At 47.1% G+C, this 14698-nt stretch overlaps 1 protein-coding gene across 1 annotated transcript in view; it reads right to left on the reverse strand.

The window, feature by feature from the left end:
* CCDC57 (coiled-coil domain containing 57) overlaps positions 1-14698 on the reverse strand; it is a 92263-nt gene that overhangs the window by 50629 nt on the left and 26936 nt on the right. Inside the window, exons 8-10 of the mRNA XM_038742904.1 lie at positions 12646-12808; positions 5402-5597; positions 1027-1127 (exon numbers count right to left, since the gene is read on the reverse strand). Coding sequence (XP_038598832.1) covers positions 1027-1127; positions 5402-5597; positions 12646-12808 — 460 coding nt within the window. The remainder of the gene's footprint in view (positions 1-1026; positions 1128-5401; positions 5598-12645; positions 12809-14698) is intronic.

Here is a 14698-nt window from a genome sequence, read left to right on the forward strand (position 1 = left end):
TGAAATGGTGGCCCTCGGCTTCCTTGAATCAACCCTTCAGTGGTCCTGACTGAGCGCTCACTGCGTGCAGAGCACTGTCCTAAGCGCTTGGGAGAAGCGCTTACTCTGTTCACAGTAAGCGCTCAATAAATACGATTGAATGAATGGAATGTGAGCCCACTTGGGTAGGGACCGTCTCTCTGTGTTACCAACTTGTACTTCCCAAGTGCTTAGTACAGTGCTCTGCACACAGTAAGCGCTCAATAAATACGATTGGATGGACTGTGAGCCCACTGTTGGGTAGGGACCGTCCCTCTATGTTGCCAACTTGTGCTTCCCAAGCGCTTAGTACAGTGCTCTGCACACAGTAAGCGCTCAGTAAATACGATTGATGATGACGATTGAATGAATGGACTGTGAGCCCACTGTTGGGTTGGGACCGTCTCTCTATGTTACCAATTTGTACTTCCCAAGCGCTTAGTACAGTGCTCTGCACACAGTAAGCGCTCAATAAATACGATTGATGATGATGATGATGATGTTCAGGCCCTGTGCTAAGGGCTGGGGTGCAGTCCAGATTAATTCGACAGTTGTGTTCCAGTCATTCATCCCATCGTATTTATTGAGCGCTTACTTGGTTCAATCCATTCAGTCGTATGTGAGCCCACTGTTGGGTAGGGACTGTCTCTACGTGTTGCCAACTTGGACTTCCCAAGCGCTTAGTACAGTGCTCTGCACACGGTAAGCGCTCGATAAATACGATTGATGATTTATTGAAGCGCTTACTCTGTTCAGGCCCTGTGCTAAGATCAATTCGACAGTTGTTGTTTCAGTCATTCATCCCATCGTATTTATTGAGCGCTTACTTGGTTCAATCCATTCAGTCGTATGTGAGCCCACTGTCGGGTAGGGACTGTCTCTATGTGTTGCCAATTTGGACTTCCCAAGCGCTTAGTACAGTGCTCTGCACACGGTAAGCGCTCAATAAATATGATTGATTGATTGATTGGGAGAAGGCAATACAACCGAGGCGAAGGTAGGCCTCACCTTGTGTCGCAGTTGGGTCGGCGGGGAGTCCAAGCAAGCGTCTCCGGCGGGAAGCTTCTCGGCAGCCAGTTCGGTCGACGCTGCGTCCGTCTGCGTGGCAGCTGGCCGGGGGGAGACGTTTCCGATGCGTCGGGGAGACCGTGTCCAACCCGCCAGGCCCGAACCGACCCCGGCGCTTAGAACAGTGCCTGGCACCCGGTAAGCGCTTAATAACAAATCCAATTTTTAAAAACCCCAAACAAACAGGTATTGATTGATCGATCCCCATTTTACAGATGAAAAACCAGTGAAGGGACTCGCCCGAGGTCACACAGCAGGGAACTGGCAGAGCCGGGATTAGAACCCAGATCCTCGGGCTCCCAGGCCCTACTGCTACTGAGCAGCGCGGCTCAGTGGAAAGAGCCCGGGCTTTGGAGTCGGAGGTCGTGGGTTCGAACCCCGGCTCCGCCAACTGTCAGCTGGGTGGCTTTGGGCGAGTCACTTCACTTCTCTGGGCCTCGGTTCCCTCATCTGGAAAATGGGGACGAAGACTGGGAGCCCCCCGTGGGGACAACCTGATCACCTCGTAACCTCCCCGGCGCTTAGAACAGTGCCTTGCACATAATAAGCGCTTAATAAATGCCATCATTATTATTATTTAACTCTAGAGACTGTTCAGTGGCTTTTTGGTATTATGGACGACCAAGGGGGAAATAGAAGATAACAGGGGAGAAATGAGCCCAAAATAACGATCGCTCTCCCTTTTTTTCTCCTTTATCATCATCATCATCATCAATCGTATTTATTGAGCGCTTACTATGTGCAGAGCACTGGACTAAGCGCTTGGGAAGTACAAATTGGCAACATATAGAGACAGTCCCTACCCAACAGTGGGCTCAGAGTCTAGAAGGGGGAGACGGAGAACAAAACCAAACATACAAACAAAATAAAATAAATAGAATAGATATGTACAAATAAAATAAATAAATAAATAAATAGAGTAAATTTATGGTATTTGTTAAGCACTTACTATGTGCCAAGCACTGAGTAGATACAAATTATTGGGGTACATACAAATTAATCAAGGTGGACACAGTCACTATCCCAAACAGGGCAGGTTTCCATCCTTCCTTCCTTCCTTTTTTTCTTTCTTTCCTTTCTCCGCTTTCTTTCTTTTCCTTCTTTCACTCTTTCTTTCTGCTTCCTCCTCTAGACAGTAAGGCCATTATGGGCCTGGAAGGTGTCTACCAACCCTGTTGTACCGTCCTCTCCCAAGCGCTTAGTACAGCGCTCCACACCAAGTACTCAAGAAATATTGTCTTTGAATTTGTTGTCGTCATCATCATCATCATCGAGTCCCCTTTGCTCTCCCCACCTTCAAAACCTTTCAAAAAGTCATCATCATCATCATCAATCGTATTTATTGAGCGCTTACTGTGTGCAGAGCACTGGACTAAGCGCTTGGGAAGTACAAATTGGCAACATCTAGAGACGGTCCCTACCCAACAGTGGGCTCACAGTCTAAAAGGGGGAGACAAAACCAAACATACTAACAAAATAAAATAAATAGAATAGATATGTAGAAGTAAAATAAATAAATAAATAAATAGAGTAATAAATATGTACAAACATGTCCAATTGTACTTTCCAAGCGCTTAGTACAGTGCTCTGCACACAGTAAGTGCTCAATAAATATAAGCAGAACACTGAAAATGTTCAGATGATTTTTAACCAAATCCCTGACTGAATGAGCAAATTGAATGAATTTGTTGCCCAATTGTACTTTCCAAGCGCTTAGTACAGTGCTCTGCACACAGTAAGTGCTCCATAAATACAACTGAATGAGCAGATTGAATGAATTTGTTGCCCAATTGTACTTTCCAAGCGCTTAGTACAGTGCTCTGCACACAGTAAGCGTTCAATAAATACGACTGAATGAACAAGTTGAATGAATTTGTTGCCCAACTGTACTTTCCAAGCACTTAGTACAGTGCTCTGCACACAGTAAACGCTCAATAAATACGACTGAATGAGCAAATTGAATGAATTTGTTGCCCAATTGTACTTTCCAAGCATTTAATACAGTGCTCTGCACAGTGAGCACTCAATAAATATGACTGAATGAGCAAATTGAATGAATTTGTTGCCCAAATGTACTTTCCAAGCACTTAGTACAGTGCTCTGCACACAGTAAGCGCTCAATAAATATGACTGTATGAGCAAGTTGAATGAATTTGTTGCCCAATTGTACTTTCCAAGCACTTAGTACAGTGCTCTGCACACAGTAAGCGCTCAATAAATACGACTGAATGAGCAAATTGAATGAATTTGTTGCCCAATTGTACTTTCCAAGCACTTAGTACAGTGCTCTGCACAGTGAGTGCTCAATAAATACGATTGAATGAATTGAACGAAGTAAGCGCTCAATAAATACGACGGGATGAATGACTGAAACAACAACTGTCGAATTGCTCTGGACTGCACCCCAGCCCTTAGCACAGGGCCTGAACAGAGTAAGTGCTTCAATAAATCATCAATCGCATTTATTGAGCGCTTACTGTGTGCAGAGAACTGTACTAAGCGCTTGGGAAGTCCAAGTTGGCAACATATAGAAACAGTCCCTACCCAACAGTGGGCTCACATACGACTGAATGGATTGAACCAAGTAAGCGCTCAATAAATACGACGGGATGAATGACTGAAACAACAACTGTCGAATTGATCTGGACTGCACCCCAGCCCTTAGCACAGGGCCTGAACAGAGTAAGCGCTTCAATAAATCATCAATCGTATTTATTGAGCGCTTACTGTGTGCAGAGCACTGTACTAAGCGCTTGGGAAGTCCAAGTTGGCAACATATAGAGACAGTCCCTACCCAACAGTGGGCTCACATATGACAGAATGGATTGAACCAAGTAAGCGCTCAATAAATACGATGGGATGAATGACAGGAACACAACTGTCGAATTGATCTGGACTGCACCCCAGCCCTTAGCACAGGGCCTGAACTGAGTAAGTGCTTCAATAAATCATCAATCGTATTTATTGAGCGCTTACTGTGTGCAGAGCACTGTACTAAGCGCTTGGGAAGTACAAGTTGGCAACATATAGTGACGGTCCCTACCCAACAGTGGGCTCACATACGACTGAATGGATTGAACCAAGTAAGCGCTCAATAAATACGATGGGATGAATGACTGAAACACAACTGTCGAATTGCTCTTGACTGCACCCCAGCCCTTAGCACAGGGCCTGAACACAGTAAGTGCTTCAGTAAATCATCAATCGTATTTATTGAGCGCTTACTGTGTGCAGAGCACTGTACTAAGCGCTTGGGAAGTCCAAGTTGGCAACATATAGAGACGGTCCCTACCCAACGGTGGGCTCACATACGACTGAATGGATTGAACAAAGTAAGCGCTCAATAAATACGATGGGATGAATGACAGGAACACAACTGTCTAATTGATCTGGACTAAACCCCAGCCCTTAGCACAGGGCCTAAACACAGTAAGTGCTTCAATAAATACGATTGAATGGATTGAACGAAGTAAGCGCTCAATAAATACGATGGGATGAATGACAGGAACACAACTGTCGAATTGATCTGGACTAAACCCCAGTCCTTAGCACAGGGCCTGAACAGAGTAAGCGCTTCAATAAATCATCAATCGTATTTATTGAGCGCTTACTGTGTGCAGAGCACTGTACTAAGCGCTTGGGAAGTCCAAGTTGGCAACATATAGAGACGGTCCCTACCCAACGGTGGGCTCACATACGACTGAATGGATTGAACAAAGTAAGCGCTCAATAAATACGATGGGATGAATGACAGGAACACAACTGTCTAATTGATCTGGACTAAACCCCAGCCCTTAGCACAGCGCCTGAACAGAGTAAGTGCTTCAATAAATCATCATCATCATCATCAATCGCATTTATTGAGCGCTTACTATGTGCAGAGCACTGTACTAAGTGCTTGGGAAGTACAAATTGGCAACATCTAGAGACAGTCCCTACCCAACAGTAGGCTCACAGTCTCAAAGGGGGAGACAGAGAACAAAACCAAACATACTCACAAAATAAAAGAAATAGAATAGATATGGACAAGTAAAATAGAGTAATAAATATGGACAAACATATAGACATATATACAGGTATATATACTGTATATATAATAAATACGATTGAATGAACTGAACGAAGTAAGCGCTCAATAAATACGATGGGATGAATGACGGGAACACAACCGTCGAATTGATCTGGACTAAACCCCAGCCCTTAGCACAGGGCCTGACCAGAGTAAGTGCTCAACAAATACCGTTCGACAACAGCAACCCACAACCGAAACTAGCGGGGACTCCCGGTTCTGGGGGGACGAAGGGCAAGACCGAACCCTCTTTCTCCCCCGGAGCGGGCGGCAGGCGGACGGTCCGGTCCCCGGCGGCGAGGGCGGAGGGCTGGGAGACGCTCAGGGCCTCCATGTGCTCCCGCATGCGTGCGACGACGTTCCGGAGGGAGACGTTCTGCTCTCTGAGGCGCTGGACCTCCGCGGAGGGAGGAGGACCGGGAGACGCGCGGGGGTCCGGCACCTAGGAGACGGAGGGAAAGTTATCGGGGGGACGGCCCCCCTCCAACCGCGTGGACGAATTCCCTTTCACCCGCTCGCTCTCGGGCCCGGCGGGGCTCCGCTCCGTCCTCGGCCTTCCGGGGGAGAAACCGGGAGACGAGAAGACCCCCCCGTGGGGCTCCCGGGCTCTCTTCCCATTTTCCAGATGAGGTCGCTGAGGCACAGAGAGGTGAAGCGACTGGCCCAAAGTCACACGGCGGACACAGGACGGAGCCGTTGAAGCCGTGTAAGCATTTAACCGGTGGTATTAGAGAAGCGGCGTGGCTCAGTGGAGAAGAGCCCGGGCTTTGGAGTCGGAGGTCATGGGTTCAAACCCTGGCTCCGCCAACTGTCAGCTGGGTGACTTTGGGCAAGTCACTTCACTTCTCTGGGCCTCAGTGACCTCATCTGGAAAATGGGGATTGAGACTGTGAGCCCCACGTGGGACAACCTGATCACCTTGTAACCTCCCCAGCGCTTAGAACAGTGCTTTGCACGTAGTAAGCGCTTAATAAATGCCATCATTATTATTATTATTATTATTACCATCATAATCCCGGCCACTTGCCAGCTGTGTGGCCACTTCTCTGTGCCTCAGTTACCTCATCTGGAAAATGGGGATTAAGTCTGTGAGCCCCATGTGGGACAACCTGATCACCTTGTATCACACCCAGCGCTTAGAACAGTGCTCCGCACATAGTAAGCGCTTAACAAATACCATTATTATTATTATTATTATTATTATTATTATCATTATTACCATCATAATCCCGGCCACTTGCCAGCTGTGTGGCCACTTCTCTGTGCCTCAGTTACCTCATCTGGAAAATGGGGATTAAGTCTGTGAGCCCCATGTGGGACAACCTGATCACCTTGTATCACACCCAGCGCTTAGAACAGTGCTCCGCACATAGTAAGCCCTTAACAAATACCATCGTTATTATTATTATTATTATTACTATTATTATTATTACCATCATAATCCCGGCCACTTGCCAGCTGTGTGGCCACTTCTCTGTGCCTCAGTTACCTCATCTGGAAAATGGGGATTAAGTCTGTGAGCCCCATGTGGGACAACCTGATCACCTTGTATCACACCCAGGGCTTAGAACAGTGCTCCGCACATAGTAAGCCCTTAACAAATACCATCATTATTATTATTATTACTATTATTATTATTACCATCATAATCCCAGCCACTTGCCAGCTGTGTGGCCACTTCTCTGTGCCTCAGTTACCTCATCTGGAAAATGGGGATTAAGTCTGTGAGCCCCATGTGGGACAACCTGATCACCTTGTATCACACCCAGCGCTTAGAACAGTGCTCCGCACATAGTAAGCGCTTAACAAATACTATTATTATTATTATTATTATTATTATTATTATTATTATTACCATCATAATCCCGGCCACTTGCCAGCTGTGTGGCCACTTCTCTGTGCCTCAGTTACCTCATCTGGAAAATGGGGATTAAGTCTGTGAGCCCCATGTGGGACAACCTGATCACCTTGTATCACACCCAGCGCTTAGAACAGTGCTCCGCACATAGTAAGCGCTTAACAAATACCATCGTTATTATTATTATTATTATTACTATTATTATTATTACCATCATAATCCCGGCCACTTGCCAGCTGTGTGGCCACTTCTCTGTGCCTCAGTTACCTCATCTGGAAAATGGGGATTAAGTCTGTGAGCCCCATGTGGGACAACCTGATCACCTTGTATCACACCCAGCGCTTAGAACAGTGCTCCGCACATAGTAAGCCCTTAACAAATACCATCGTTATTATTATTATTATTATTACTATTATTATTATTACTATCATAATCCCGGCCACTTGCCAGCTGTGTGGCCACTTCTCTATGCCTCAGTTACCTCATCTGGAAAATGGGGATTAAGTCTGTGAGCCCCATGTGGGACAACCTGATCATCTTGTACCCCTCCCAGTGCTTAGAACAGTGCTTCGCACATAGTAAGCGCTTAACAAATACCATCATTATTATTATTATTATCATCAGTATCGTGGTGGGATCCAGGCAGAGACAAACGTAGGAGAACCTGAAAGCGAAGACCGGAGAGAAAAGATTTTAAGGAGGCAGGGAGGCACGCCGGAGCTGAAAAGTGCCAAGAAAACGGTGTTAGAAAACCAGCCTGCCGTGCAGGAATGAGGAATGAAGAGGGAGATGGAGGGGATAACGTAACCAGGAGCTAAAAAATGGAATAGCACGGTAAAAGGGCGATATTCCCAAGTGCTCGGACGTGGGAGGGAATGTCCGTTCCATTTTGGTCACGCGGTGTGCCTTTCTGGACAGAGCCCGGGCCCGGGAGTGAGAGGTTCTGGGTTCTGATACCGGCTCCGCCGCTTGCCTGCTGAGTGACCCTGGGGAGGTCATTTCCCTTCTCTGGGCCTCAGTTCCCTCCTCGTAGTCTGTGGGACAGGGCCCAGGTCCAATCTATTTATCTCAGAAGGACCCAGGTTCTAATCCCGGGCTCTGCCGCTTGCCTGCCGTGTGACCTTGGACAAGTCACTTCACTGGGCTTCGGTTCCCTCATCTGGAAAACGGGGATGGAGGCTGGGAGCGTTTTGTTTGGTCGTCCGTCTCCCCCTTCTAGACCGAGAGCCCGTCATTTGGGCAAGTCACTTCACTTCTCTGGGCCTCAGTGACCTCATCTGTAAAATGGGGATGAAGACTGGGAGCCCCCCGTGGGACAACCTGATCACCTTGTAAACTCCCCAGCACTTAGAACAGTGCTTTGCACATAGTAAGCGCTTAATAAACACCATTAGGGACCGTCTCTATCTACTGCCGCGAATTGCACTTTCCAAGCGCTTAGTCCAGTGCTCGGCACACTTTCATTCATTCATTCATTCAATCGTATTTCTTGAGCGCTTACTGTGTGCAGAGCACTGTGCTAAGCGCTTGGGAAGTACAAGCTGGCAACATATAGAGATGGTCCCTACCCAACAACGGGCTCACACACACAGTAAGCGCTCGATAAATACGATCGAATGAATGAATGAAAAGGGACCGCGGCTAACCCAATTTGCTTGTATCCACCCTAGTGCTTAGTACAGTGCCTGGCACATAGTAAGCACTTAACAAATACAACAATTCACCTCCTCCAGGAGGCCTTCCCAGACTGAGTCTCCTCCTCCCTCTCTCCCTCCCCATCCCCCCCCGCCTTACCTCCTTCCCCTCCCCACAGCACTTGTATATATACACATATATATATATATATATGTTTGTACATATTTATTACTCTATTTATTTATTTTACTTGTACATATTTATTCTATTTATTTTATTTTGTTAATATGTTTTGTTTTGTCGTCTGTCTCCCCCTTCTAGACTGTGAGCCCGCTGTTGGGTAGGGACTGTCTCTATATGTTGCCAACTTGGACTTCCCAAGCGCTTAGTACAGTGCTCTGCACACAGTAAGCGCTCAATATCTACAATTGAATGAATGAATGAATGACGATTATTATTATTATCATTTTTATTATTATCCTCCCACCTGCCTCCCAACTCAGATTCTAGACTGTGAGCCCGTTGTTGGGTAGGGACCGTCTCTATATGTCACCAACTTGTACTTCCCAAGCGCTTAGTACAGTGCTCTGCACACAGTAAGCGCTCAATAAATAGGGCTGAATGAAATGAATGAATGAACTTGTACTTCCCAAGCGCCTAGTCCAGTGCTCTGCACACAGTAAGCGCTCAATAAATTTATTTTGTTAATATGTTTTGTTTTGTTCTCTGTCTCCCCCTTCTAGACTGTGAGCCCACTGTTGGGTAGGGACCGTCTCTATATGTTGCCAACTTGTACTTCCCAAGCGCTTAGTACAGTGCTCTGCACACAGTAAGCGCTCAATAAATACGATTGAATGAATGAATGAATAAATACGTTTGAATGAATGAATGAACTCTAACAAGCAGAAATCCGGCCACAAGGGGGCACCATTTTCAAGCCTGTGTCCTTCCCCAAAGCCGCTTAATGGGATTTATTAACAATTATTTATGATTATTTATTTAAATAATAAATAAATATGGCGTTTACTAAGCGCTTACTATGTGCAAAGCACTGTTCTAAGCGCTGGGGAGGTTACAAGGTGATCAGGTTGTCCCAAGGGGCTCACAGTCTTAATCCCCATTTTACAGATGAGGTCACTGAGGCCCAGAGAAGTGAAGTGACTTGCCCAAAGTCACACAGCTGACAAGCGGCGGAGCCAGGGTTTGAACCCATGACCTCTGACTCCAAAGCCCGGGTTCTTTCCATTGAGCCACGCCGCTTCTCCGATTTGTGTCCTGATTCAGTGCCGGGCACTTTACTAAGCACTGGGGTGGATCCAACCAGAGCAGGTTGGACACAGTCCCTGTCCCGCGTGGGGCTCACGGTCTCCATCTCCATTTTGCAGATGAGCTAACTGAGGCCCGGAGAAGCGACGTGACTTGCCCAAGGGGACCGAAAAGGGTCCTCACCTGTTTTTCTTCGCCGGGGAGCAAACCGTGATCCCTGAGAGCCTGCACGGCTCGGTCTCTCTCGAGCGTCGAGGCCGCCAGGCCTGCCTCCGTTTCTCCCAGCTTCCGTTCGGCCTCTCGGAGGTTCGCCGCGGCCTGCGGAAACGGGGGTCAGCCTTCCTCTGCACCCAGGGAGAGCGGATAAACCACCCTCGTCACTTTTCCCTGAGCCCACAGGATTTTCCCAGCAACCCTCGCACCCAAGCAGAGCCGACAAACCATCCTCATCACTTTTCCTTGAGCCCACGGGATTTTCCCAGCAACCCTCGCATCCAGGCAGAGCCGACAAACCATCCTCATCACTTTTCCCTGAGCCCACAGGATTTTCCCCAGCAACCCTCGCACCCAGGCAGAGCCGACAAACCATCCTCATCACTTTTCCTTGAGCCCACAGGATTTTCCCAGCAACCCTCGCATCCAGGCAGAGCCGACAAACCATCCTCATCGCTTTTCCTTGAGCCCACGGGATTTTCCCGGCAACCCTCGCACCCGGGCAGAGCCGACAAGCTACCCTACTCACGAGACGCAGTGTGGCCTAGCGGCTACAGCCGGGGCCTGGGACTCAGAAGGTCATGGGTTCTAATCCCGACTCTACCGCTGGTCTGCTGCGTGACCCAGGGCGAGTCACTTCACTTCTCTGGGCCTCAGTTACCAAAGTCCCAGGGCAGGTATGTGGTGGAGCTGGATTAGAACCCAGGTCCTGTGATGCCCAGGACTATTATTATTATTATTATTATTATTATTATTATTATTATTACTGTTATATAATCTATTATAATCTATTATAATCTTTTAGACTGTGAGCCCACTGCTGGGTAGGGACTGTCTCTATATGTTGCCAACTTGAACTTCCCAAGCGCTTAGTCCAGTGCTCTGCACACAGTAAGCGCTCAATAAATACGATTGATGATTATGATGATATTATATAGTATACATATTATTATTATAACAAAGATCTCTTCTTCAGATTTTCCCTTGCCAGCAATGCAGAGATCCTATTATTATTATTAATAATATTATTATTATAACAAAGATCACTTCTTCAGATTTTCCCCTGCCAGCAATGCAGAGATCCTATTATTATTATTATTATTATTATTATTATTATTATTATTATTATTATTATTATTATTACAAAGATCTCTTCTTCAGATTTTCCCGGGCCAGCAATGCAGAGATCCTATTATTATTATTATTATTATTATATCAAAGATCTCTTCTTCAGATTTTCCCCTGCCAGCAATGCAGAGATCCTATTATTATTATTATTATTATTATTATTATTATTATAACAAAGATTTCTTCTTCAGATTTTCCCCTGCCAGCAATGCAGAGATCCTATTATTATTATTAATATAAATATTATTATTATAACAAAGATCTCTTCTTCAGATTTTCCCCTGCCAGCAATGCAGAGATATTATTATTATTATTATTATTGCTGTTGTTGTTGTTGTTGTTATTATTGTTATTATTATTACAAAGATCTCTTCTTCAGATTTCCCCCTGCCAGCAATGCAGAGGTCCTATTATTATTATTATTATTATTATTATTATTATTATTATTATAAAGATCTCTTCTTCAGATTTTCCCCTGCCAGCAACGCAGAGATCCTGGGAGAACCCTCCATTCAGTCATTCATCAATCCTATTTATTCATTCATTCAATTCATTCATTCAATCGTACTTATTGAGCGCTTACTGTGTGCAGAGCACTGGACTAAGCGCTTGGGAAGTCCAAGTTGGCAACATCTAGAGCCGGTCCCTACCCAACAGCGGGCTCACGGTCTAGGAGGGGGAGACGGACGACAAAACAAAACCTATTAAAAAAATAAAATAAAGTAGAATAAATTAAGCGCTTACTGTGTGCAGAGCACTGTACTAAACGCTTGGAAAGTCCAATTTGGCAACATACAGAGACGGCCCCTACCCAACAACGGGCTCACAGTCTAGAAAGGGGAGACAGTCAGTGAAACAGAACAAGTAGACAGGGGATTTTAGACCGAAAATTCCTTTTTTTTATGGTATTTGTGAAGTGCTTATTATGTGCTAAAGTGCTTAATCGGAGAGGGGAGGATTTAATAATTCATTTTATAAGCGCTGGGGTGGATACAAGCAAATCAGGATCTGTCCCCCGTGGGGCTCACGGTCTCAATCCCCATTTTCCAGATGAGGTAACTGAAGCCCAGAGAAGGGAAGCGACTTGCCCACGGTCACACAGCAGACAAGGGGATCAGAACCCGGTTCCTTCCGACTCCCAGGGCCGGTCCCTCGTCGCGGGCAGGGATTGTCACTCTTTGCCGTTGGAAGCGCTTAGTCGCGCTCAATTCATTCATTCATCCGTCCAATGGTATTTATTGAGCGCTTACGGTGTGCAGAGCACTGGACAGTGCTCTGCACACCGTAAGCGCTCAATAAATACGATTGATGATGATGATGACTAAGCTCAATAAATAGCACCGACTGATCGGATGGGGGTTTTGCTTTGCCCCGAGGACCCCCTCCTTACCCGGTCGCGCGCCGCGGTCAAGGCCTGAATTAATTCCTCCGATTCCTGATATTGCGTCCTCTCCATAGTCTCACAACGACGCTGCCAATCCAGTTCGGCCTGGATTTTGGCCCGTTCAAGGCCCCGTTCCCGCTCCAACGCCACAGACAATTCCCGCTTGTACCTGGCCGGAGGAAACACCCAGGATAACAGGGGGGGCGCTTACTACGGGCCAGGTGCTGTGCTAAGCGCCGGCACGGACACGAGCAGATCGGGATGGACACGGTCCCCATCCCACGTGGGGCTCGCGCTCTCAACCCCCGCTTCGCGGAGGAGGGAACCGAGGCACGGAGGAGCCAAGGGACTGGCCCAAGGTCACCCAGCAGACGAGGGGAGGAGGCGGGATTAGAACCCAGGTCCCGCTGTCTCCAAGGCACTGCTCTGCTCTCGGCGGACGGACAACCCAAGTCACATGAAGGAAGCAGTGCGGCCCAGTGGAAAGAGCACGGGCCCGGGGAATCAGAGGCCCTGGGTTCTAATCCTGGCTCCGCCCTGCGTCTGCTCTGTCGCTTACCTTCTCTGTGCCTCAGTTATCTGTTAAATGGGGATTGATGATGATGATGGCATTGATTAAGTGCTTACCACGTGCAAAGCACTGTTCTAAGCGCTGGGGAGGTTACAAGGTGATCAGGTGGTCCCACGGGGGGCTCACAGTCTTCATCCCCATTTTCCAGATGAGGTCACCGAAGCCCAGAGAAGTGAAGTGACTTGCCCAAAGTCACACAGCTGACCACTGGCGGAGCCGGGATTCGAACCCATGACCTCTGACTCCAAAGCCCGGGCTCTTTCCACTGAGCCTCGCTGCTTCTCTATTCTATCTATTCTATTTATTTCATATCTATTCCATATCTATTCTATTTATTTTATTTTGTTAGTATGTTTGGTTTTGTTCTCTGTCTCCCCCTTTTAGACTGTGAGCCCACTGTTGGGTAGGGACTGTCTCTATATGTTGCCAACTTGGACTTCCCAAGCGCTTAGTACAGTGCTCTGCACACAGTAAGCGCTCAATAAATACGATTGATTGATTGATTGATTGATTGATCAGGTCGTCCCATGGGGGGCTCACAGTCTTCATCCCCATTTTCCAGATGAGGTCACCGAAGCCCAGAGAAGTGAAGTGACTTGCCCAAAGTCACACAGCTGACCACTGGCGGAGCCGGGATTCGAACCCATGACCTCTGACTCCAAAGCCCGGGCTCTTCCCACTGAGCCACGCTGCTTCTCTGTGAGCCCCACGTGGGGCAACCTGATGACCCTGTATCATCAATCGTATTTATTGAGCGCTTACTGTGTGCAGAGCACTGTACTAAGCGCTTGGGAAGTACAAATTGGCAACATATAGAGACAGTCCCTATCCAACAGTGGCCTCACAGTCTAAAAGGGGGACTCAGAACAGTGCTTGGCACATAGTAAGTGCTTAAAAATTTTGTTAATATGTTTTGTCTTGTTGTCTGTCTCGCCCTTCTAGACTGTGAGCCCGCTGTTGGGTAGGGACCGTCTCTATATGTTGCCAACTTGGACTTCCCAAGTGCTTAGCACAGTGCTCTGCACACAGTAAGCGCTCAATAAATACGATTGAATGAATGAATGATTAAAAATGACATGATTATCGTCATCGTTATTAAATCCTCCTCTCTCCGATTAAGACGGTGAGCCCCGTGTGGACCAGGGACGGTCTCTACCGCAGCGCTTCGAACAGCGCTTGGCACCCAGTAAGGGCTGAATGAACACAGCAGGACGGTTATCGTGAATGGCTCAGCGGAAAGAGCGTGGGCTTGGGAGTCCGAGGTCATGGGTTCGAATCCCGGCTCCGCCAATTGTCAGCTGGGTGACTTTGGGCGAGTCACTTCACTTCTCTGGGCCTCAGTTCCCTCACCTGTAAAATGGGGATGAAGACTGTGAGCCCCCCGTGGGCCAACCTGATCACCTTGTAACCTCCCCAGCGCTTAGAACAGTGCTTTGCACATAGTAAGCGCTTAATAAATGCCATTATTATTATTATTATTATTATTAC

The sequence above is a fragment of the Tachyglossus aculeatus genome, unplaced genomic scaffold (genome assembly GCF_015852505.1).
Source record: "Tachyglossus aculeatus isolate mTacAcu1 unplaced genomic scaffold, mTacAcu1.pri scaffold_1_arrow_ctg1, whole genome shotgun sequence".
Taxonomy (NCBI): Eukaryota; Metazoa; Chordata; class Mammalia; order Monotremata; family Tachyglossidae; genus Tachyglossus; species Tachyglossus aculeatus.